This window comes from Notolepis coatsorum, assembly GCF_963971535.1.
Source record: "Notolepis coatsorum genome assembly, chromosome: 10".
Classification (NCBI taxonomy): Eukaryota; Metazoa; Chordata; class Actinopteri; order Aulopiformes; family Paralepididae; genus Notolepis; species Notolepis coatsorum.
This window is the reverse complement of record NC_140174.1, coordinates 100,120,990-100,147,093: the sequence shown is the minus strand read 5'-3', so window position 1 is coordinate 100,147,093 and position 26,104 is coordinate 100,120,990. Positions and strand designations below refer to the sequence as shown.

Here is a 26,104-nt window from a genome sequence, read left to right as displayed (position 1 = left end):
TCCCAGATGATCTGACTGTGGGGGGTAAGTGCGCAGCGACCAGGAAGGGATTGGGAATTGGCATACGACTAACATTGGGATGGGAGAAAAATCAGAGGAAAAATGGAGGGGGAAAAAGATCAAAAAAAAAAAAAAGGGCATCACCTGGAAGTTCATAGCCGAGCAAGCTGCATGGTGGGGCGGATTCTGGGAGAGGCTCCTCAGATCCGTAAAAACATGCCTAAGGAAGGTGCTTGGAAGAGCTTCACTCAACTTTGAAGAGATGTGCACAGTCCTAACGGAGGTTGAGGCTATCCTGAACTCTAGGCCTCTGACCTTTGTGCACAATGAAGTGGATGAACCACAGCCGCTGACCCCAGCCCACTTCCTGGTGGGTAAAAGACTCACGTCTCTGCCGCCCAAGACATTCCCAGTTGACGCACAACGCTCAAATCCTAAGTGTAAAGAGATCAACCGAAGATGGAAGTACAGGCAGAGACTCGCAACCAGCTTCTGGAATAGCTGGCGTAAGGATTACTTGCTGGATCTGAAATCAGCACAGCGCTGCCGCTGTGACACGCCGTCACCCACCCCTCTGAAAGAGGGTGACATTGTACTCATCGGAGAAGATAACACTCCCAGACAAACCTGGAAGCTGGGAAGAATCAAGGAACTGTTCCCAGGCCGAGATGGACTTGTGAGGTTGTGCACAGTTCGCACTACCTCAGGAACTTTGTTGAGGAGACCTATTCAGTTATTATATTGTTTAGAAGTCTAGGATGAACTAGCAGTTCATCGGGGGGAGAATGTTGTAACTTAATAGGCCAGGTTAATGATTATGAGTTATATTTCATATATGTTAATATAGATTATTGTTTACCTTTGAAAGAAGAAGTGGAAGTGGAAGAGTGTTTGTTTATTCTAGTCAGAGATACTATTATTTACATTAGTCGCCACGTTAGTAGAAATACAAGTCCCAGGATGCCTTGCACCTGCTACCAGCTGCGTCCTTTTAGGGTGATTGAGTTGCCGACGGCAGAGAGCTTTTTATGAATGAAACTGATGAGAACTCAACTGTAATGTAACGTGCGCTGAAGGTTCTATAAAGTACAACCTATTGGAATCCGACGTATTGGACAATCTATTCTTTTGGAAAGTAGTTATTCTACATCGCTAGCATGGCTAACAAATGCAAATATATTGTAGTCTGCCCTGTTGTTCTGACCAGGATTACGTTCCTTTCCGCCCCAGTGATGCGAACACACACTGAATCTGACGTATATGGCGAACAGGTCTATGGTGGTGAGACTGTACCTTCGTATGATTCTTTTTTTAAATGGGACCATTCCTGAAACAATTGGTAGCCTATTTCTCATGATAAGACCACATTTCCCATAAACCCTGTCGCTTCCTGTTTTGCCGCTAGCTTCCGGAGAAGCTGAGAAGCCTTGCTAGTTCTGTATTCATAGTGACTCCGCTCGGCGTCACTCATGCACTGTCCTCGCACATGTGCACGCGCACTGAATAAAGACCACAATGTACCTTTATATCCCAATATTTGTCTGACCACACCCCTATCAGCTTACCTACATAAGCAGGGGTGGGGCCACATACTCGCCTCCTTCTCGCTTTCACCACAAGGAAGTGCCTCGGTAGAACCCCACTTGACGTGATGTGATGGTAGGAGAAGAGTTGGAAAACAAGAGATACGTTGACATCATATCTTTATTTTCTCTCTCACTATTTTCGAGAAAATACGGCGATATTGTCTTCGTCACTGGAGTGTCTGGAAGATGGTGATCATTCTAAAAAACCTCCACCGGTTTTTCGTATTGGGAGCACGCCGCTACATGCCTCCCAACTACAGTCTTCCTTGCTGCGGCTGGTTGGACTGTAGGACGCGCCGCTGTTGTGAGAAGCGGTGGGTTCCAGGTTGGTGAGTAATGTTTGCTTGCGAGCTTCACTTGTCTGTTAGTGCTATGGGGGCTAGCTGACAATGTTTACGAAAACCGGCCCCAGATTAGGGTCCTTTGTTCAGCCTCTTAGGGGGCTTTCACACTCAGCCTTTTGTATCGAATCACCGTCCCGGAGCACGGGGGGAGTGTTCTCACTCACCCCTTTTGGGGTGCGAAACGGCGCTGAATCGTTTCACCCCCCGCTGAACGGGATCAGCTGGCAGAGGTGGTCTCGGGGTCGGCCCCGGGAGAACGGGGGGTGTGGCTTTGCGAGCTTGTACCTTTTCACGGGCGTGGCGCCTGGTGCTGACATAACGTCATAAATTTTGTTTGCCATTGCTATGTCTATACATTGTTCGAATGCATTTATTTCTATTAGACCAGTGGTGCCCAACCAGTCGGCCGTGGTCGACCAGTAGATCGCTCAAAACGCTCAAAAGCGGACTCTACAACACCATCCATTCGTGATAAAATGGGGTGGGTTATATTGACAAGGCTTGACAACAGAGGTTCAAATATAACTTCATATTTATTGGCAATTTGTTCATTTTATATCAACATCCAGAGTCCGCAGTCGTGTTAAGACATTCCCGTTTACATTTTCGGTCGACCAGTAGATCAATGACATTCAATATAATCGATGCGAGCAATGTTACTAGTAAAAGGTTATAAAGCTAACTAGCGGTAGCCGTTAGCTTAGCGTTATTGTTAACGCTGCAAAACGATCAAAAGCGGACTCTACAACAGAGTTCCATTCGTGAGAAAAGGGGGGTGGGTTATATTGACAAGGCTTGACAACAGAGGTTCAAATATAACTTCATATTTATTAGTTATTTGTTTCTTTATATCAACATCCATTCTCCAGTCTCCGTGTTAACACTTCCTGTGTTTACATTTCGAGCGTGACATCATCGACTACGGCAAGCTTACAAGCTCAAAACGCAAACCGTAAACAAAACCCAGAGCGCACCCAGACTGAAGTGTGTACACAAACTAGAGGGGGGAGAGGGGGGGGGGGAGTTCGCATCTGATCTCGGAACGGGCAGAACGGAACGAAATAGAAACGAATAGCGTGAGTGAGAAAGGGCCCTTAGGCGACGGCGGTGGACCTTGGTCTGAAGCCCATTATAGTCAACTAGTGGGCCACGACCAGTAACACTGGTGCTCCCTGTGTTCTCTGGAAGAGTGGATTTTTCTCTGTCACAGTGTAGGCCCCGTCTTTCATATACAAATGAGAGTATACCCTCACGAGGAAATATGGGCATGGCTGTTCATTATCGGAAGATCCGTGTTCAAGTCAGCTACGGCCCAGATGGGACTTGTGCTGGCTCCGTCGGATGTTGGTAAAATCACTGTTGTAAACTGTGTTAACATCTCGTTTTTCTTCTCTCTTAAACAGTGAGGAGGGTTTCAGAACGGCGGCATGTCTGAGTGTGGCTGGTTATATCATTGTGTACAAGTTCGGGTGATAGCTGCTTAGCTTGCGTGCTAGTTGTGGCCTACTGTGTTAGCCAGTCAGCTGTTAGCTGCGGCGCTAGCTCGCTGTGTTACCAAGCCTGTTGTGTCACTAGGCTAGGTAACGTTAGCTTGCTGCTATCGGCCGAGAGCGGCCGTTAGCTTAATGCTACACTGTTGAACGTGCTGTGACTATAACATGTTTTAAACACTCTTGACTACGACGTCATCTTTGACAGAGGATGTTCGTCGAACCTGCCCTGAGCCAGGCCGGCGAGGACTGCGTCAACAAGGAGCACCGTAGCGGCGGGTTGGAGCAGCGAGCTGCCCGTGTCATCAAACACAGGAGGCTGTGTTTACTTCGGTGCCATGTTAGAGACTGCAATTCGCTTGATCTGCGCTCCCGGTAGGCAAGGTCCTGACCAGACCTTGAACACTTCTTCTTGCTTTCCCTTCTAAATGTTTTGTAAATAACGATGTTTTCCAAAACGAGTGTTGCTGCACTACATTTAGGATACGACGCGAGTTATGTGTGAATTGTCTTGTCACTGGTCTCCATGCAAATCGGGTTATTGTTACAGATGTGAAAATGATCTGGTTTGTTGTGTTGAGACACATTGTGTGTTCATGTACCGTGTACTCACAACTAAGGGGGTTAAACTAACCTATTAAGCTATGCTTAGTGACATATGAGTAAAGAATGATTATTTTCTCAGCCTGTAATGACAATGAACAGTGTGTTCACATATTAACAGGTTTACCTGTTTAACTGGCCGTATTAATGGTAAAGTAGGAGGGTTGTGTTTCCCCCCGGTTCCCTGGGGACTTCTTCATCCTCCTCTCAGACATGTTGTTACACTATATTGTGTCACTGTGTGGTAGGGATACGATGTAACCCTTAGCTTAGTTGTTGGGGTTGTGCTAACCGCTTGAGAAACTTTATTTTCCTACAGAAAAGATTGTTTGGTCACTTTTTCGTGTGTGCTTAGCAAGGCCTGTGGCCGATACTAATCGAGAATTGTGTATTCTCTCATTATGAAAAACGGCGTTCCTCTGTAGAGTGTTTTTGCCATTTTTTGTAGGTGATAATGGGTTGTGTGTGTCGTGTGACCTACAACTGGGTTGGGCTGGCCACAGAAGCACATGTGTAAGTCTGGTACCGGGGCTCTTGCGAGGGCCCTCTCTGTTCTGTGTTTTTCAGATTGCAGGTTGGCACATGCGCTGTGTGAAGCTGTTAGACGCTTCATGGGGCTGACTATGACTGCGTCATACTATTTTTGTCATTACATCGTATCATGGGTGTGGGGTCGTAAAGGGGTGAACTGGTAACCTTTCCTCCCCCTTTTTTCTGTTGGTCAGGGGTAAACCCACCTGTCCTTCAAGGTTCCTGTCACATTGCGGTTCAGCACGTTACAGGGTGAGGGGGGGGGGGGGGGGGGGAGTTTCCTGGTCCCACGCCCTGGAATATTGGGCGTGTGCACCGCAGAAATCCCCCCGCCATAGAGTACGTCACTATGCGCGTCTCTGTTGGTAGGACTTCCGTGTGCTGTTCAGGTCCATATGATGGATCTGTTTCGGGGGGTGGTCAGGGCTCCTCCTCACGAAGCTCCTATTCGGGCCTTCTGTGAGTTGGGACTCTCCTTCCATGTGAGGGAGCCTCCTCAGAGTACAGAGCCTCCTCCTCAGATTGTTAAGGTGAGTGGAACCTCAAGAAGGAGTCCTACTCTATTGTGTGTGTATTCGATTCAATTCGATTAATGAGTGTGTATGGGTTCAGTGCCTCCTCCCCGGAGAGCCCTAAAACCAAACTTTTACATGGCTCAAGGTGCAATATATTCTTTTCAATCTGTACAGCTCGCGTGGGAAGTCTCTCTGGGGATTTCCGTCTCCTCCCTATGGGAGGGTGGTGGGATGTAAAAATGTGAAATTTTTTTACCCCCGGCTGTGTAGACTGGGATACATACTGTTGGTGCTTCCTTCTTTTCTATTAAGAAGAGTTGGAGTTAGGAAGCATCACACCCCTCTTGTCGTTCCCCTGGGCGCCTTGGGGATTCAATGACAGGTCTAAATAGCCTGTTCATTGATGTGGTTGTGTCCCGACGCACGTATAGTGCTAGCTCGGGGTGTTCTGTAATCAGGCGGACTGGCACGCCTTGGTTGCTTGAGGTTAAAACGGCGTTTTTATAAAGCAACTGGGATGGAGGTTTTTCCTCTTCCGACGACCTGTTTTGGTTGTCGACGGATTCTCGTTCATATCTGGGGGATGATGACGGAATGGATCTGAACATATGTAGAGGGGTCTCACGCCCTGGGGGTGGGCCACCGGGCGCGGTTCGCACCGAACGTCTGGGTGGCGCCTTCTTTTCATGTTTAAGATCAACACGCATATCTGCCCCTTCTCCTGGAGTAGGCATGTCGGCGTGGTTAGGGCACGGGACTGGTTCTGGTCACGCTGGTCCGGATCAGTTACACCCGTTGTCCGCCGGGGATGCAGATCTGCTGTTCTGGTACCCTGAGGAACTTGGGCTTTTTCAGGGGGAAAAGGCCAGGTCGGTCCGGGTGTCACAGGGTTAAGCGCTATGGAGACCCTGGTTGGGTACATTTTGTACTCTGCACTGTCGTAATGGCTTACGGCCATGCCAACCTGTACACGCTCGATCTCGTCAGATCGAGAACGCAGGTTGGTCCTGGTTAGTACTTGGTTGGGAGACTGCCTGGGAATACCAAGTACGGTGTGCTTGGGGCTGGTTCTCCATTCTTTTCGCTCCTCTCTCACGCATGGCGAAGAGGGGCCTGTTGGGGTGGTCTTTGACCTCCTCTGGTGACCCTGTGCTTCCCGTATCGCCGGGCCCGGTCCGAAGTAATGTTTCGTCGACCCGTAGGCCTGGGTTAACCCTTTTTTGTACTGCGGTATAGCCGGTGTATACCCGCAGGTGTGTTTTGGAGTTTTTTCTTGAGGGGTTATAGGAACAACCACCGCATTGGGTAACACCAAGGTGGTTGATTCCCTGGTGTGTTGGAGCAGTATCAACTCCCGGGTTACCCGGTTGAGGGTGCCCCTGCACGTTCATGATGTCTGCCAATCGTGTCAGCCTTCTCTGCCTCAACCCCTCTGGGTGGGTTTTTTTTTTAAATGGAGGCTTGGTCATGCAACAACGCCAGCATACGCCCCTTCCGCCGGGGCGGCTGTTTTCAGCTGACTCCTTTGGCGCCTGTCTCGTCCGCAGTGCTCCAGGCTCAGGTTACAGCCTGTTGCCTGGTTTTCCCCGGTGCGCTGCCTGCTTCCGTTGGTTAACCTTTTTGTGTGCTTACGGCCATGCTGACTGCCTGTTCTGCAGGGTCAGTGTGCCAGGCGGTGTACTATTGGGGGGACAGGGCCCGCTCGGCTGAAGGGCCTTTGTCCGAATACGCTGGCGATGTGGGGGGCGGGGTCACTAAGTGCCCACCTGGTGGGGTCTTGATGCTGGCATCATGGACTTCTCCGGGCACCCGTTCCAGGGGGTCCAGTCCCTTTGGTGGGTCTGGGCCTTCCTTCGCGCTCCGCTGCTACGGCCTTGCCACGGGGTTGGGTTTGCCCTTGACCCCGTGATTCTGGGGGCAGTAACGAGGTTGTTCCCTCCGTTCGTTCCCGGGTGGCATGCGGGTTGTGCGTGTGTGTAGTCATGGGGTCAGGCCACGGTCTGCTCACCCTGTGCGTTGAGTTGCTTGAGTGCCTCTTCGCGCGGTCGGGTCTGTCGCCCTCCCGGGAAACCTCCAATAGGGGGGGTGCCCTCCATTAGGGGGGGTCGGGGGGGCTCGGCCCTCCCTGTTCTGATGGTTGTGGGGGGCCTTCAGCGGGGTGTATTTGTCGGCCGGTGGCTCCCGCTCGGCCTCCCTTGTGCATGAGTGACGCCGAGCGGAGCCACTATGAATACAGAACGATAGGTTATGACTATAACCAAGTTCTGTTAATAGTGGTGACGCTCGGCGTCCGACGCCGCTGCAGCCCTTGATCTCACCTTGTGGTGAAAGCTTGGGAAGGAGGCGAGTATGTGGCCCCACCCCTGCTTATGTAGGTAAGCTGATAGGGGTGTGGTCAGACAAATATTGGGATATAAAGGTACATTGTGGTCTTTATTCAGTGCGCGTGCACGTGTGCGAGGACAGTGCATGAGTGACGCCGAGCGTCACCACTATTAACAGAACTTGGTTATAGTCATAACCTATCGTTATTCTTGGTGATAAAAGCAAGTTTTGTTTGGAAAGGCTTCCTTTGCACAAAATGCCATCAGTAGAACTCCCAATATCAATAGAAAATAAAGGATATCGATGGACTCGCTGCGGTCATGTTAATTGTATTTCAGTCTCATCTGTCCGCAGTACTAATCCCGCCACGGTATGGACGTTGAATTTACGATGATATATTGATGTCAGAATCTTCCTAGTTGCTGCTTTAATCAAACTAAAATGTCTAATGTATAATATGTGATTGTCACAGTGAAAAATAAATAAATAAATGAAATAATACTGCCAACAGCTTTAAGCCAGCCCAGAAGCCACTGTGAGAATCAGCCTTTACACAGTGTTGAGTGACCAGCTCACCAGAGCAGCTTAATTTCCCCCTGCTGTTTATGTCTGTATGATGTGTGATTGGAGCCCAACTTTCAAGTGTTTTTACATTAAAGGGATAGATTTTTGGACATTAAATTGCATGAAATACTTGCCAGTAGTGTAGTGGATGCAAAGCTATTGGCTTACTTACTGAGTCCCGTGGTCAGAGTTCTGGCCGGGTTTAGAGTGAACCGAAAGCAAACCAAGAAGGTTTTAATCCACACCACAGCATGCTGGCAAAAGGCTTACTAATTTCTAACAAAATCCTCATCCTCCCCCACTATGGATTCTGCAGTCACTTGGCACCATTTTGTTTCTTGGAAAAAAGCTGGTGTATTACTACACACAAGCTGTTTCACAATGCTGGAGGACCGTGGTTTTGTTTTGGAAGGGGTTAACCCTTCGCCTGCATGCTGTGACATGGTTTTGTTTTGGAGGGGGTTAAGCCTTCGCCTGCATGCTGTAGTGTGGTTTTGTTTTGGAGGGGGTTAACCCTTCGCCTGCATGCTGTGGCGTGTTTTTGTTTTGGAGGTGGTTAACCCTTGTGTGGATTAAAACGTGGGTTAAAATGGTTTAGTGACCCCGTTTCTCCCCGCTTGCTGACTGACTGCTGTAAAGCTTCCTGATTCGCTCAGAACCCAACCAGAACCACAGAACTCTGTAAGTAAGCTAACAGCTTTGCATCCACTACACTACTGGCAAGTATTTCATACAACGTAATGTCTAAATGCTTGGGTCACAGGAAATGCCTGAGCTCAACATGGTGTCACCATCTGAAAACAACCCCTGGGTGACCCCTGGGCTGAAGGCTACAGTGACGGCAGTGGTGGAGCAGGGGGAGGGGCAGAGCCCACAGAGCAACAGGACCCACAATAGGTCCCAGGTGGCTGTACTGTCCTGTACTGTACTCTTAAGGCCCTGTCCACACGCACGCGGGGTGTTATGTAACCGAGCCTTAATGTGCGCGGTTGCACTGTTCACCCACACACAACCGGGGTTTTGGAACACTGCAACCGTGGTCTTTGAAAACCGGAGTCCAGGGTGAAGTTTTGCGCACATCCCGGTTGCAGTGGTTGCGTGTGGGCATAGAAACCGTGGTTATATTATCGTATAGCTTACGCTCTGCTCGTAGTGGAACCCTATCCCTTTCAATCTAATTCTGAATAAAATGTCTCCACATGTACACACCCATCCGCCTGGCCACACCCACATCCTACATAAGCGGGGACGTGGCCATACTAACAGCTCCTTCCCTATTTTCACCACAGACAAGTGTCTGTATACACCATTTGAGTTTAGTGCCGAAATAGTTGTTGGAAAGGAGCTACGTGGACATTGTATCTTATTTTTCTCTCTCTCGCCAATTTATGAGAAAAACTAAGACATAATGAGTCTCATTCTCCAAGGACTTACGACAAAAAGGGCTTTCTCTTAGGGCCATTTGAGACCTTTTCGGGGCGATTTTGGGATTCACCAACCGTCCCAATAAAACATATATAATTAATATTTTATTATAATATATTGTCTATATTCATGTCTTGCCCGAAAATGTCTCAAATGGTCCTAAGAGAAAGCCCTTTTTGTCATAAGTCCATTGGAGAATGAGACCCAATGTTTGCACCTTCGGAGGGTTTGGACGCTCACAACGTCACCCTCCATTGCAGCGTCCTCCGTGCCTCGTAGGGCGTCTCTGGCTCCGTGGTCGTGGGGGTCAGATATGCCCGGGCGGCGCCCGGTGGTGAGTTTGCCTCTCCGAGGGGCCATTGAGCCTCCATCTCCCATGAGATGGCCTGGTTCCGGCCCTGGTTCCCCCGCCAGTGGACAGTCGGCCGATAGGCCGACAGCTCCTCTGGTGGCAGGGGATTTGCGACGCAGACTCTTCGCCTCTGCTTGCTCTCGTCGTAAGGCGGCGAGCTGCAGGGGCGAACGGCCAGGCTTTGACGTTGTGCTGGAGCCGGACGAGAGTTCTCTTGCCTCGTCTCCGTTTCCGATGGAGACTGAGGATCATATGGAGGGGGCGAGAGCTCTCTTGTTCGAAGCCCCGGTGGAGACGTATCACTCTCCCCCTCGGGGAGTGGCAGGGAGTGTTCGTCTCCTTGGGGTCCCTTGTACTCCGGTGTTGGGTTAGACAAGATGCCCAGCTATCTGCCGCGTCGGATGGTGGCGCCCGTGGCAGCCTCCCGTACGCGAGGGATGCGAGTGACGTGGAGGGAGGTATGCAAGGGGAGTTGCTTGCCTTGTTCCCCGAGCTCATGGCGGCCGTTGCAGCCGCTAATGGCGTGGCGTTGCCGCAGCCTCTGCCTGCACCTGTTCCTGATGACATGATAGGTCATCTCTGGCAACGTCGTCCTGTGAGAGAGACTGCCCATTCTTCCCATCAATGGAGGCCTACGTGAAACAGGGACAGGTCTCTGCCCTGTCAAGGCAGACCGCAGTAACTTCCAAACAGTGAAACTGAGAAAATGGCTTTAAAGTATTTTGACTTGCCATCCAAAATGTGTTATAGGTAGATAGATGATAGTACCCAGATTTAATTAATGAAGTAATCTTTAGGCATACAAAAATATGACGTAATTATTTTAATTAACCCCAACAAATCAGATACTGCACTCTGCTGCACGATTTCCTTAAATAATTATACAGGTAATGTACAGGCAAAGTGCAGTAACTTCAAATACAATGTTGTTTTCCCTCCAGCTTTCATAACTTAACCTAGCCATTTTATTTGGATCATCATCATTCCAATATATTCAGGTGTTAAATGTAATTTTCAAAATGGCTAGGTTAAGTTATGAAAGCTGGAGGGAAAACAACATTGTATTTGAAGTTACTGCACTTTGTGAACTTCAGGCCCTGCCCGAAAATAAGCCCGACTGTAAATAATATTTTAAGCGCTAGCCCGCGTGAAAACCCGAAAAAAAATTATTATTATTATTATTAAAATATAAAAAATTTTGTATTTGTTTTAAATATTCTAAACACTTTAATAAACAAAAACGAAAATGTCCAATAGGTCTGCCTAAATAACGCATATCACGCTGAAAACTAAGAAGCATTTACATAGCCTGTTTCGCTCTTAGAATGCCTCCCTCCCAGTGCTCGCTTATAGAGCAGCCTCGTAAAACGTATTGAAGGCTATAGAATCTTCTTTGACACACACACACACACACACACACGACACACAATAGCCTACAAACAGAAAACAGAAATCAGATTTCGAGCAGAGCAAGCAACATAATGAAAAGCACAACAAAACAGGTAGCGACCCAGCAAATAATAAACATCACTCACCACGACGTCAGCAACGCGTTGAACAACTTTAACAACTTCGCCAACCGGCTACATACATCCAAGAACAAATAAAACGTTCGCCAACTGGCTATATTCCAACACAACCAATCGAGTTGTCCCCGGCCTGAGTTCTCCCTGCGCACTGCGGTAATTACATCCAAATGTTTCTCTGATGACAGCTTGGCGCAAAAGAGAAAACGAATCTTAAGGAAAGCGAAGGTTATCCTATAACCCTAGTTATATATATAAAAAAAAAAAAAAATCAATAAAAAAATAAAAACAAAATAAAAAACGGCGGTGCCCGGGCCCGGCCGAGCCCGAATTATTTATTAAAAAAAAAGCCCTACCCAGCCCGAACCCGCCGGGCCGGGCCGGGCCCCGTCGGGCCTGGGCAAGGTTGCAGTGCACTAGCTCCAACCCCATTTCCCCCGACCCGATGCCACCACCGCGACCGTTGCCTCCGCCACCACCGCCACCGCTACTGGACCTTCGGCGAAGAAGGCCAGGAGTGGAGGGAGTGCCTCGTCCGCTGCAGCCAGCCGCCCCACGCCCGGAGGTAACGGTAGGGATCGACGTGACCAGGCTCCCCAGAACCGTTCCTCCGGGCCGGCTCCCCGTGGGGGCAAACACCGCTCTGCACGCAGCAGGCGCCGCTAGTGACTCCCCTGTTTACCCCCCCCCCCCCCTTATTATGTTATTAAATAAAAGGTCCCTCCTGATGAGGGACTGTTTTTTGTTACAAAATGTGTGTTTATTCGCTATATATTGGGGATACGATGTATAAACCCTCACCTAGCTGTGGGGTTGTGTGTTTGCTTAGAGAGTAGGACAGTTTTCTTGAAAATTGTTTCTGGTCGCTATATGTGTGCTTAGCAAGGCCTGTGGCTAGCACTCGGTCGAAAGACTTGTCTTCCCTCATCATGAAGAAGACTGTGTTCTTCTTGCAGTAGTAAGAGTGAACTTTACCTTTTTTATCTGAGGGGGTTGTGTGTATTCTGTTACGTTTGGGAAACATGGCATCGAGTCCACAACCAGGTTGGAGTGTTAGCCTACAGAAGTAATCATATATGTAGCTTGTACTGAGGTATTTGACCCTCTCTTTAAACGTCTGTGTTTTCTCTTTACTTGGTGAAGTACATAAACACGGGTGTTCGCACATGAGCCTAAAGCCTAAAAACCTGTTTTCGCAAACGAGTTTATCGTCTGTGGCTGGCGTGCAAATGGTTGAGCTTATCCTAGTGGATATACGCTTTTCATGTAGCATGCTAGGTAAACTGGTATCATCGCTGCTTGTTTGTTTTCATCGTATCCGGGGTGTGGGGTCATGAGGGGGTGAACTGATAAACCCCTCCCCCCTTTTTACTGATTGGCCAGGGGGTTGGACCTCCTGTTCTTTGGTCTTCCTGTCACGCTGTTGGGTCAGCGCATCACAGGGTGGGGAGAGGGGGGGGGGGGAGTTCCCTGGTCCCACGCCATATTTGAGCAGGTGGGTCACGGAATTTCCCCGGCCATAGAATATGTCACTGGGCACGTTTCTATTGGTTGTGAGGCTTCCGTGAGTTTTTTTCAGGCTCCATGTTGTGGACCGCTGTTATTGTCAAGATTGAGTTATGCGGTGCGTGGAAAACTTTGTTTTCTGCTCTGCGCTCTATTGCATAATGTGTTGAGCTTTTGGTCACGTAGCTCAATGTTTACATATATCTTTTCAATTATTACTCACGTGGGAGGTCTCTCTGGGGGTTTCCTGTCCCCTCTCTTTATATACAGAGCAGGGTTGACAGGGTTTCTTTCCCTCAGACGCGTCATCTGTGTCTTTTGGCCAGCTTCCTACCGCTCGTCCCAGGCGGCATGGAGGGAACGTTATCTGGGTTCTTGTTAGAATTACCATTGATGTGTTTTAGGGTCTCGACGTGTACATAGCGCTGGCCCTGGGTGCTTCAGTGTGGAACCACACATGGGCTGGCGCGCCTTGGTTGCTCATTATAGAAACAGCGTTTTTTATAGAGCAACTGGGATGGAGATTGTATCTCTTCCGAGCACCAGTGTACTAGGTTAGTCTCAACGAATTCTCGCTCATCTCTGGGGGGAGATGACGGAGTAGATCGAAACATTGGCGGAGGGGTCTCACGCCCATGGGGTGGGCCACCGGGCGCGGTGCGTTTATGTTCTGACCGTCTTGGTGGCGCCCTCTGTGATGTTTTAGATCAACACGCGTACCTACCCCCCTCTTAGGACTGGGGATGGTGGCGTGATTAGGACATGGGACTGGTTCTGGTCGCACCGGACCAGGTCAGTTAACCCGTTGTCCGCCGGGGCGCAGATCTGCTGTTCTGGTACCCTGAAGGACTTTGTGCTTTTTCGGGGGGGAAATGCCGGGTTGGCCCGGGCGTCGCAGGGTTTGATGTTATGGAGGTGTGTTCGTGTCACTGTGTGTTATCCTTCGCGGTTGCTTGGTCCATATTGTGTTGCACCTTGCGCTGTGCTAAGGAGCCTGGTCCTTCTCCATTACTTTTCGCCCCTCCTTTCCCCTGCTCAGCGGGGCTGGGAGGGGGCTGTCGAGGTGGTTCTATTGTACCCCTCTGGCATCCCTGTGTACGTCCCGGTCCGCCGGGCCCAGGTCCGGACTTGTTGTCGTCGACCTGTTGGCCTGGGTTAACCCCTTCTTGAAAACTGAAACGCTTGTACTGCCTGTATAGCCGGTGTATACGCGCAGTTGTGTTTCGGAGTTTTTTTCTTGGGGGGGTTAAGGGAACAACCGCCTCCTGTTAAACTAAACATAGGGGGGTGGTTGGTTCCCTGGTGTGTTGGTAGCGGAGTCGACTCTCGGGTTAGGCCGGGCTTGACCCCGTCTGTCTGCGAGTGTGCCCCCGCACTTTTCATGACGTCTGCCAATCGTGTCAGCCTTCTCTGCCTCGGCCTCTCTAGGGGGTCGGGTTTTTGTGGAGGCTGCGACATGGTGCACAGCATACCGAACGCCCCTTCCGCCGGGGTGCTGTTCTCAGTAGACCCCTTAGGCGCCTGTCTAGTCCGCAGTGTGTATGCCCTGCTTTTCCCATTTAGGGTATCTTATAGGTCGTTTTCCAATCAGGAGTGCATTGTTATTGAATAGGGAAGTATGACTATGCCATTTATGTTGGTTAGAATATTTTTTTGCAACGTATTTGAACTTCAGATTGTTGTTTAAAAATGGCATTAATCTCTTTTTTTAACACATTAATTTGAGATTCCAATCGAACGAGTAGTTGTATTGTAAAGAGCAAAATAACGTAGAGTAAAGCGTTTCCAGCTCTGCCAGTTTTGAACAACGATTCTTGCGTATTTTGGAGGAAAAGTTCCCGGTAAAATCCTTGAAAAATCCCTTTACCGACATCCATAATATTCTGGGGTCCTGTACCGATTTCGCATTCTCCAGTAGGAATACAACAAGAGCTTCTTTGAATTGTGTAATGAATTCCTTGTTTTTCAGCAATATCGAGTTAAATCGCCATCTTGGGGCTCGGGATGACAGTATACCAAATGATCCTTTTAGGAGTAAATAACAGTGATCTGATAGTGCATTGGTTACCATTTCCACGTCATAGTTATCAAATAGTCTAGGGGGATGCAAAAACATAATCTATTCTGGAAAATGTGCTATGTCTTGCAGATCGACAAGAGTACTTCCGGGTCGTAGGGTTGAGTGATCGCCATAGGTCATTTACACCTGTATTCTTAGACCAATCCTTTAACGCGTTAGATGAATTTTTCTGGTCATTGGAAAAGGTGGGATAAGATTTATCCATCCTGGGATCCCAAATGGCATTAAAATCTGCGCCAATTATAAATGAGTATTCAGGAAAGTTTAACATTGTTCTAGTAAATGTAGCGTAGAAGTTAGCCTCGTGCAGATTTGGGGCATATGCCGCTACCAACGCTATTTTCCTGTTCCTGTATACAATTTTAGCTATGGTTATCCGACCATCTGTATCAGACCATACTTCCTGAAATTCAATATTCAACTTCCGTTTCACGACTATAGCAACTCCACGGGATCTCGTTCCAAAGGAAGAGTGACTAATGTTATGATATATGTTGTCCGCTAGCGTTGCTTTGTCTTCCACTAAAAGGTGCGTTTCGCTTAGAAGAGCCACATCAACCTGTTTGTTTTTCATCAGTGTGAGCACGCTTTTGCATTTATGTTGATTATTTATTCCCCCAGTATTCCAGATCATTATATTCAAACTAGCCATAATCTATACATGTTGTTGTGTACTTGTTGGTAATGCGTCTGGAGTACGAATTCACAATGGATATACATCCAATTATTGAGGTCCCGTTGAGAGCCGAGCTTAAAAACATACATATATACAAATAAACCCCTAAACCCCCGTCCCACAGAGAGCCGTACAAGGCTGTGTTCCTTAGACACAACCTTCGCGTATAACTCCCTCCCTTACACCACCGGTTAGCCCAGAGTGAGCCTTTTATCCTTAACTTTCCTATGCTAATTGCCATAGGATCTAAAACTTTAATTCTAATTTAATAGAATGTCAATGGCCTAGACACCCTCCCTTTAATGTAATAAAAATAAAATGAAAAATGAGAATTATGCCTCAATTAGCATATTCATTTTCTACTACTAACATGTATATGTTGGAACCTTACATAAAACAGAGAAAAAGAAAAGAAGAGAAAAAAAAACAAAAAAAAGTTTATAGAACTAAATTATAGAAATCCCTAAAGTTAGGGAGCAATTGCTTAAAGTTTAAAATAACTTCGCCAAGCTTACACCTTTAGATGATAGTGAGGTTTTTAAATCCTTGTATGCAGTTCGTACCCCGACAAGTGTGGGCATTAAACCGTTATGAGGGTTTATTGATCTTCCATATCTGGTTCATGTGCAGGTACATACCGAATGTTATTGTTCCCAGGCCTTCATTGTAAAAGTCCAGTGCATTCTAGAAAGTTAGCCACCGCATGACTTGTATAAAACTGAAGTTATATTCCAGAGTATTCTTCCCACCAAAGAGCCATGCCATTCCAGTGTATTCCAGTATATTCCAACATGACACAGAGCGATCGAAAAAAGAATCCAGAATGTTCCAGAATGTTCCAAAATGACAACGTCAGATCATTGCCTGCACAAAAACCATAAATCTATAAATACAGTGTCTAGCGTTTCGTATTAAACTATTTGTACCTCAATGTTGTCAACAAGCTTGTTTGATGCCGTTTTTGAATGGCAAAGTTATCCAAATAAAAATAATAATAAAAAAAAAGATGAATAAGCTTGTCATCCGAGACGGGCCGGAGATCCTTCATGTAATCTTCGGCATCTTCAGGCGAGCGTATCCCGATCCTTTTTCCATTTTCCCCCACAATGGAAAGAAATGCTGGATAGCGTAGGCTGGGTTGGAGATTTTTCTTATAGAGCTTCTGCATCACATCCTTGTAACGGGCTCGTCGGTTTATAGCCTCCCTGCACAAATCTTCATAGAACGACACTGGTTTATCTTTGTATTTCAGTTTTCCCCATTGCTTACGTGCATCCCTGATGATCGCGTCTCTCACTTCAGTTTTACGCAGAGTAGCAATAATCACTCTTACTTTGTTGCCGCTGGGGTCTCGGGTTCCGATTCTGTTACAATGATCCACCATCGGTATTGTAGGGAGGATTTCTTTGCCTAGAATTTCAACTAACACTGATGGAAATGAGTCGTCTGTGCATTTGACTGATTCATCCAATCCCACTATACAGATATTAAATCTACGAGAGTGACGTTCGAATTCGAGCAACCTCTCCATTGATTTCTCGTCGTTGTCATGTATCTTCTGCCAAAGCTCTTTGTCCACCTGTTGCATCTCCCCCGCTAGCTCCATGATTTCTTCATGAAGAGCCTTCTTGCTCTCCTCGACTTTAAGTGTATATTCGACCACGGTGTTTTCAACTGCAGTAATACGCTCGGTTTGTTTTGCAGCCGCTGTTTTAACCTCTTCGAATTTAGCCTCGATATATAACTTAAAAGCGTCAGCCTTGACGTCAGCTTTATCCATCAGGTCCTTTATCAGATTAGTCAGAGACTCGAAATCGGGTGGTGTATTCTCCATGTCTGTTTCGGATGAGGTTGCAGGAGCGTTGGGAGCGGTGGTATTGTCGGCTGTTTTCTTTTCAATATCCACGGCTATCTCCGCCCGGTCCGTTAGATTGTCTACTCCGTGTCTCTTTCCAGATTCTTTCTTTGGTCCCATGTTGATTCTTTATGTTGATATAGTTAGTAGAAGGTCTTATTTAACACTTTAATCGCCGTTGACGCTGAAACACGTCTTTCCCCGCCATGCTCATTCTGCCGAAGACGCTGGACAGCGTCTTTGATATCAATATTTCAAAAATCTGTGATCGAAATCATATTTCTCCCCCGGAGACATGAGATGTACTGTTGAGTCCCTCTCAACTCTACAACGGTTCAAGAGCGCCATCTGGTGGCCGATCGGCGGATCGCCCAGGGGAGAAACAGGAAGTGGAAGCTGGTGCTCATTTCAATTGGGTCCGATCACTCGGTAATAGTCCCAGGACTCGAGCTGATCACAACGGATAGTGATCCGTTACCAATAACTCGATAAACAACATGATTTGGACGTATATACTATTATACAACCTGGAAATGGATCGGATATTTCGACATCCCATAATAGAAAAAATTCTGTTCCACGCTCATCTCCCAACGGCGAGAGGAAGCTATGGTGAGTTTCAGCGTTATTTGTTAATGTCTTCGATACTAACTGCTCTGATGATCATATCACCCACATATAACGTTGCCCACGGAATTAAAAACGACCCCCCGCCCATCCGGTCAACATCAGATCATACGTAGTAACTCCTAGAACCACGTCCAGTTGAATTTTTTTTTATCTCGCACAGATTCCTACCAAACTGTATTTGATCATCAATATAATGCATTTAGGGCTATAAATCAAGTTCTGGAGAAAGCTGCAGAAAACGATAAAAACATACTTATACTTTAGACCGTATTTTAGTATGAATATGTGAATGAAAAAGTATAACGTTGCTACACCCTGAACAATAGATATAGGACATTGAATGGGCCATAGTAATGTCAATTGAGCAATACAATTTAAAAAGTTATAGCCCTGCAAAGAAGGGGAACTTCTCCATGTTAAATAGGGCTGGCGAGGGATGGTAAATTATGAATTTAACCCCGGCGATCAAAGTGTTAATATATACGATGAGGTTTAAACACATTAGTGTTGTACAAAGAGGGTTTTGAAGTGAAATTAACGTTAACGGGAGCGGAGCGTTGACCAAACGTGACCGCTTACATCTCGTTCTCAAACCGGAAGTCCTATATATGAAAATGATTGTAACAAACTTTTGTTCGAAATGTATCGTCTGTGTTGAAGAGTGTTGTGATCGACTGATGATGTCTGTTGTCGCATTCCTGACCTGACCAGAGTAAACCTGTAGCTGCGGCTAAACTAAGCTCACATGTTGTCAAGTTATTGTTATAAGGAACCCAGTCCAAACTACAACAGTCTGCAACCCCTTAACAATTGTTTGTATTGAGCCGTATTGTATTGTACCCATTCTGCAATGTGTTAAATAACGTTTTCATCCATTCATTCTACTAGCATTAACGTTACTACTTTATTATTACGTTAGCACGTAAGCTAACAAAATCTGCAATCTTTTTGTGAGACTAAACTCCGCTCTTGGTGGTAAATTGTGTTGATGTTGGTTTTGTTTCATCAACAAATGAGGCAGAACACACAGTGAATGTATCCTTTTTTGTTTATTGCACGTTGTTCTAGCTGCAAACTGTAGCTAATTTGGCTGTGAGCAAGGAGGGATGTTGTGTTCCAGGCTTCAGTTCAGTTTCCGGTATTAACTCTAAACCCTTCTGATTGGTTGAAATGGCCTTCATGTTTTAACTACATCGCCATCTACTGCTTTGGCATTGTACTACATGTATATGACGTCACTCTGTGCAGGGTTTAAACCAGTCGTGTGGACAGAGTTTAATTTTTTTGAATAATAAAAAAAAAAAAAACAGTGTCAAAAATACCCGTGATCGTGTGGACTGGGCCTTAGTTTTACAATTAACACTTTAGATTTTATTTGTGATAGTGGTCAAAACTCAAGCATAACAATAATACTTGTTTTTACATTTACAAACAACCCACATTGACCAGACCTGGCAGGTAGTAAACTAAAAATAGAAAGAGCTCACATAGACATCAATACACACAATAATGCATAGACAGTGACACAAATCAACACATTCAAAACAGATCATAGGCACAACACACAAATATTTCTATACTGTACCCAATGGAGAGAGGCTAGAAGAGGACTAATATGGTCCCTCTTCCTGTGTACTGTTTGAGTCTCTCACCTGGAGCTTCTGGGTCAGGGTGTCTTTCTGTTCCAGGAGATCATTCATGTTCTCCACTTCCTCTTTCAGCCTTTCCATTTCCTGTTGGGGAGACAGAGGAACGACAGATAGCAGCCGCGTGTTATCATCATAATCACGCGATACATAACAAAGTAGATGAGCCTGACAAGACAAATACACCCACGCACACATTCTGCATGTGTTATTTTGAATTTGAATCCGCCGATTATGTATTTTGTATATTTGATTCATATATAATAATAATAATAATAATAATAATAATAATAATAATAATAATAATAATAATAATAATAATAATAATAATAATAATAATAATAATAATAATAATAATAATAATAATAATAATAATAATAATAATAATAATAATTATTATTATTATTATTATTATTATTATTATTATAATAATACATTTAATTTGTAACGCACCCTACATTCGTGAGTCTCAGAGTGCTACAGAGTTAAAAAGAATATAATACAAATGTATATAAAAAAGAAGAACACATAGCAGAACAACATATGAATAAGACCTAAAAACTAATAAAAGGCCTTTCTAAAAAGGTAGGTCTTGAGTCCACGTTTAAAAGTATTAACAGTTTGTGGTGCTCTCAGGTGGTTGGGGAGAGCATTCCATAGTCTGGGAATATATCAAAGCGGCATTGAGCATCTGGAAAAGCGCTATATAAAATAGATGTATTATTATTATTATTATTACATATATAATGTTGAAATATTCCAGAGGTTCAACATGGTTTAAGTATTCTTAAGGATACAAAGGTGCATCATCTCTGCCACATAACATGATGGCGGACCTTTTACTGCAGAATAAACACACACACACACACACACACACACACACACACACACACACACACACAAACACGCGCACACACACACACACACACACACACACACACACACACACACACACACATCATACCTCCTCCTTGTCCCTCAGTGCAGTCTCCAGCTCCTCGATGGTCTGATTGAGTTCAGCCTTCTGGGACTTGATCACTGGGGACTGGTTGCTCTGGCACTCCAACTCTGTCACCTGCAGCATGGACAAGATGTTTTCTCCACTAACTTAGGCTACATGGGCTAACGTTATGTACGGGGTGAGAACATAATACATGTGCATAAAGTGACCTTTGTTTTTTGTAAAAAAATAAAAATAAACAAGGGGCGGCTGGGTAGCGCAGCGGACTAAACGCTCGCCTACCACCGCAGAGACACTGGGTTCGAATCCAGCTGTCAGCGGTACCTCCAGCTTGGTCAGTCGTCCCTACTAACACAATTGGCAGTGTTAGCGGGTGGGAAGCCGGTGGGGTATGTATCCTGGTCGTTGTAAACAGCGACTCCTACAGGTCGGTCGGGGGGCCTGCTCAGCAGGGAAGGGATCTGAGGGAGGTAGTGTGATCCTCCCACGCGGTACACTCCCCCAGTAAGAGTCCTCGCTGTCAGGTGAAAAGAAGCGGCTGGCTGATTCCACATGTATCAGAGGAGGCATGTGATAGTCTTCAACCCTCCCTAGGCCGGCAAGTGGGGGTAAAATGCGTGCAACGACCAGGAAGGGAATTGGCATAACGCCTAAATTGGGATGGGAGAAAAATACGGAAAAAGTGGGAGAAAAAATAGATAAAAAATAATAATAATAAAATAAACAATATGTTGAAGCACAGAGAAAGCGAGGAGAGAGAGACGGACTAAAGTGCAAGATTCACAACAGGTGTTGCATAATGCACCAAACACGTGAGCACGATAACATCGTCATATCACCCAGTGAGGCTACAGTGTGGATGAATGTTGCGCAAAGGGATCGCGCAGCTTTTTCTGACGCTATGCCGGCGCAAATAGCTCTGAAACACAGTTTGCTATTCACAAAGGAAGCGCAATGGGTGAAATGAGGTGGAACTGCGTTCCATCAGCATTACGTCTGGTGCTATTTGTGGGTATTTAAATGAGGTAATATGGGCAGAACATGTGCCCCTTTCTATGCAAATGAGCCTCGTCAAAAAAGACCAATTCACAAAGGCTGGCGCTAATTGCACCGCGACGCTATTTACATCTTCAGAGATCGGGTGGTAACTAAGCAACGTGTGCAACGTGGACAAATTTGGGTGATTTTGCTCGAGCTCCCACGCGCGCGCGTGCACGGGTCGACAGATTTCTCCCGGTGGTAGATCTTGGCGGGAGGCACGACTTCCCAATGCACTTCCATCAGCGAAAACGTCGGGAAAAGGTCGGGCGCGACGTGGAAAAATCTTGCAGATTTTCAGCAGACACTTTATCATGTAAGATGTGTGCAACGAGATATAGGCCTATATATTATAATTTCGGCTAATTATAATTTCGAAAGCACTGATAATGTTTGGCCAGTTAATTATCCTTTGGATTTTATGTGGGGGGTATAATGAGAACAGGTAGAAATACTATAACACTCACTCATTCACACAAATTGATGTGTGAATTATGTATAAATGTACTTATTTATAATTTATTATTATTATTAGTATCTGGAGTAGCAAATCGCTGTCGCGCTGTGTGTGTGCAGGATACAGTATCAGCTGCTGCATCGTTAATGAACTATAGATTTATATGGAATTCGTTAATCTATTCTTAGTCTATTTCACTATATCGCGTGATTGGGTTAACTGTGAGCCAGACGGCTTAGTGAAGTACTGTACATATGAGCGGTAATGCTCAGATTGCTAATTGAGTCATGACTATAAATGCAAAACATAATTGTCGTATTTATTATCATTATAATTATTTAATTCCGATGATAGAAACAGTCCGGCTGTAGAATCGACTTGAAGCAATCACCAACTATTTGTTCTATATTTATTTTGTATCCACTTTTTCTCCCCATTTTCTATTTTTCTCCCATCCCAATTTCGTATTTCCAATTCTTCCCTCCCCTGTTTTGAATGTTGCTAGACTATACCTCCCACTGGTCGGCTGTAGTGAGGATAGAAGCCTTGCATCACATGTCCCCTCCGGTACACGAGGAGGTAGCCTGTCGCATCTTTTCACCGCAGCAGCTCGAACTGGCTTAGAGTAGACGACAGAGTACAGCAACTTGCAATGGGCCTGGTCTACAAGATACACTACACGACCAAGGTACCCATGTACATGTCAAAAAACGTCCCAAAGGTCAGTGAATACCACGATCACAACACCAGAGGGAGCTCCACAAATCATGTTAAACCCAGATTCGGCTCAAACAAGAAACTAAACACGTTTTGCAATTATGCCACATCAATGTGGAACGCCCTACCTACAGTAAAGCTGTAAAGGAATGTGAATCACTACCCACTTTCAAAACCACTCTCAAAGAACACCTACGGGAGACTGCAATTCGAAACTGGCCCCTGTAAATGTCCTAACCCAACCCCCTCCAATGTACAGTCATCTACCTAGTATGGTTTTGTCAATATTTCAATGTACAGTTATGCTTGTTTGTACAGTGTTTCCCCCCCACCCCCAACCCCCTCTAATGTACAGTAAATTACCTAGTATGGTTGTCAATATTCCAATGTACAGTCTTGCTTGTACAGATGTACAGTGTTTCCCCCCCCGCCCAACCCCTCCTACCCAACCCCCCCACCCAACCCCACCCAACCTCCTCCAATGTACAGTTTTGACGTCAAATGTATATACCGTAATTCCTCTAATAGTAACCGGTATTCAAATACAAGCCGGGTCTCTATTAATGGCCGGGTGCGCTCTTGAGCTAAGCAATTATAAGCCGACCTCCTAATACAAGCCGGGTTACTAATAGCTGCATAGCTGCTAATAGCTGCATACTGAGCTAGTTACTTGATTTCACTGTAACGTTGAAATGACCAGTGACCACCTGTAATTGCACTGTTTACTATTTCATACAGTACTTGGTTTCAATAAATGAACCCAGTACATTTTACTGGGTTCAAACTGACACAAAATGTTGCTTTATTCATTATGATCTGTTTGAAAATTAGAAATATAGGCCTCTCTCTTATACATGCCTCCTCCTAATACAAGCCTGGTACCCGCTACAGTTGAAACAAATACAAGCCGGGGTTACTATTAGAGGAATTACGGTACTCCCTTTTCTGGACTCTTTTTGTATCACAAACAGTACTGTATTTGCAAATCTGGTATGTCATAAATGTATAGATGTAGCAGTACTGTCTATCTGTATGTCATGTATGTCATATATGTCCTGATGAATTGAAAATGGGGGACCCTGATGTAAACAAGACGAAAGTCTTTCTCTGGTCTGCATCCCCTTAACAATTGTGTGTATTGAGCTGTACGTATTGTACCCATTCTGCAATCTGTTAATAACATTTTCAATCAATCAACTCTCAGTGGCGAGGAGTAACACGTGGGAGGCTCACGCTGCCCCCGATACTTCCTGTTTCCGCCGCACCGGCGTCACCCAACCGACCTGTCCACAACGTCCAATCCCCACCCACCGGCTTTCCCACCCTCCAACACTGCCAATTGTGTTAGTATGCCGGCCGGCCAAGCCGGTAGCAACGCCGAGAGCTGGGCTCGATACCAGCATCTCCTGCGTTAGTGGCGAGCGCCTTGCCCACTGCGCCACTCAGTCGCCTCTATTTGTTCTATCTGATAGACGTCTCATAACTTCCTTGTGGGTGGTGACAACTTTTCTGAGCCAATGGGCGCTTTGCGCAGACCAGAGCAAGTCGTTTCCCATCATGCATGGCGTCGAGCAGCTGGGTGAGAGGTACTGCGTCGCCTAGCCCTGAAGACTGCGCGTGCCTTGCTCCCGTGAGATTTCCGCGGCTCGCTTAGTCAGATTTCCAGAGCAAGTCGGACGACATTCTGACCGGCATACAACACTCTTGGCAAGGCGGTAGGCAAAACTGTGCAGGCCTAGCCAATCTCAAACAAGCCTATATTCACTGGGGTAGATCTCTTCGTGGGACACAAGTTCCCAATGCATTGTCCCGTGGGATTATGCCCCCCCCCCCCCGCGGCGATATTAATTGAGGGCCGGATTTGCGGTGATGGAGAAAGGAAAGAGGCAAACTTGTATTAGAAACGCAAGGCTTGCTCATTTCGGGTTTATTTTTTCCCCTTCCTGATATCTGCCAACAGCGCTGGCAGGTGCAGACTGCTCCGTGAGCCAACTGTGCTGGAGCAAATCAGGAGCAAATTGCACACCTATGGGCGTGTTCGCGCTAGTAAGCCTTTCTAATTGATCAAGTTAACACGGAACTGAAGACGACTTTGCGGTCAAAGTCTCAGGAGCTGCTGTTATCACTTTACGATCCTTCATGATACAAGTCCATACTTGTGCAAAGCCCCAACCCTGGCACTTAGTGCCACACTAACCTTCCACCTTCCCCCCTCTGTATTAGTAACACTTCTCCATAATCCTCTGTCTCCGCCACTACTGCCGCACCCTCTCTCTCTCTCTCCCCGGTTCCTCACCCGTTTGTGTAGTCTCTCGGCCTCCTCCTGGTAGGCGGCCAGTTGTAGTTTCCACTGCTTGACGTTGGCCGTGGACTCCAGCAGAGCGGCTGTCAGCTTGGCGTTGTTCCCCTTCAGCGCCTCCAGCTCCGCCTCCCAGTGTTTGGTCATGGTGGGGCTGGAGGACACAGTGGGGGGACACAGTGGGGGACATAGTGGGGGAACGACACAGTGGGGGACATAGTGGGGGGGACACAGTGGGGGACATAGTGGGGGGGGGACAGCGGGGGGACACAGCGGGAAGACACACTATTAGCTTATCAAAACATGACATTCACGCGTCACATTAGGACTGGGCGATTAATCGAGTTTCAATTTCAATTTTGGCTTCCTACAATCAAACGAAAACAAGATAATCGAGATAAAAACGATTATTGCTACGTTGCTCTCATTTTGTCTTGTGTTTTAAATACAGCGCACCCTTCCTTCATGTATCCCCTTCCCTACTTCCCATTTCCCCCGCATGGAACGCACCTGATTGGATAAATTACATGCTGGTGCTCCAGTGTGACATCTAGTGGCTGAATGTTATCTATAGCACCTTTAACTCTTATAAATGATAATTTTGCGATATTATGGCAATATTGTGACCATACGGCGCCCTGTGGTATCCTTGCTATTAATAGTATGTCGTGGCCCTCTGCTGGCATTATTGTGTGGTTGCCTCGTTATGTGGGTTCTATGGTTTCGGGAAACACTGATAGCAGAAGGGCAGGCCTTTAAAAACTCCTGGGGGACCCTGATGTAAACAAGACGAAAGTCTTTCTCTGGTCTGCATCCCCTTAACAATTTTGTGTATTGAGCCGTACTGTATTGTACCCATTCGTCAATCTGTTAATAAAGTTTTCAATCAATCAATCAATCAGTCAATTAATCAATCAATCCTGTGATTCTTAGGCTTACCCCCTCTCCCTGTTGACGTGGCCAGAACACTTCCACTAT

At 46.3% G+C, this 26,104-nt stretch overlaps 1 protein-coding gene across 1 annotated transcript in view; it reads right to left on the bottom strand.

Annotated features, from left to right (window-relative positions):
• homer1b (homer scaffold protein 1b) overlaps positions 1–26,104 on the bottom strand; it is a gene marked incomplete at its 5' end in the record, with an annotated part of 65,129 nt that overhangs the window by 5,777 nt on the left and 33,248 nt on the right. The window contains 3 exons of the mRNA XM_084322736.1: positions 19,661–19,741; positions 20,619–20,729; positions 25,124–25,280. Coding sequence (XP_084178862.1) covers positions 19,661–19,741; positions 20,619–20,729; positions 25,124–25,280 — 349 coding nt within the window. The remainder of the gene's footprint in view (positions 1–19,660; positions 19,742–20,618; positions 20,730–25,123; positions 25,281–26,104) is intronic.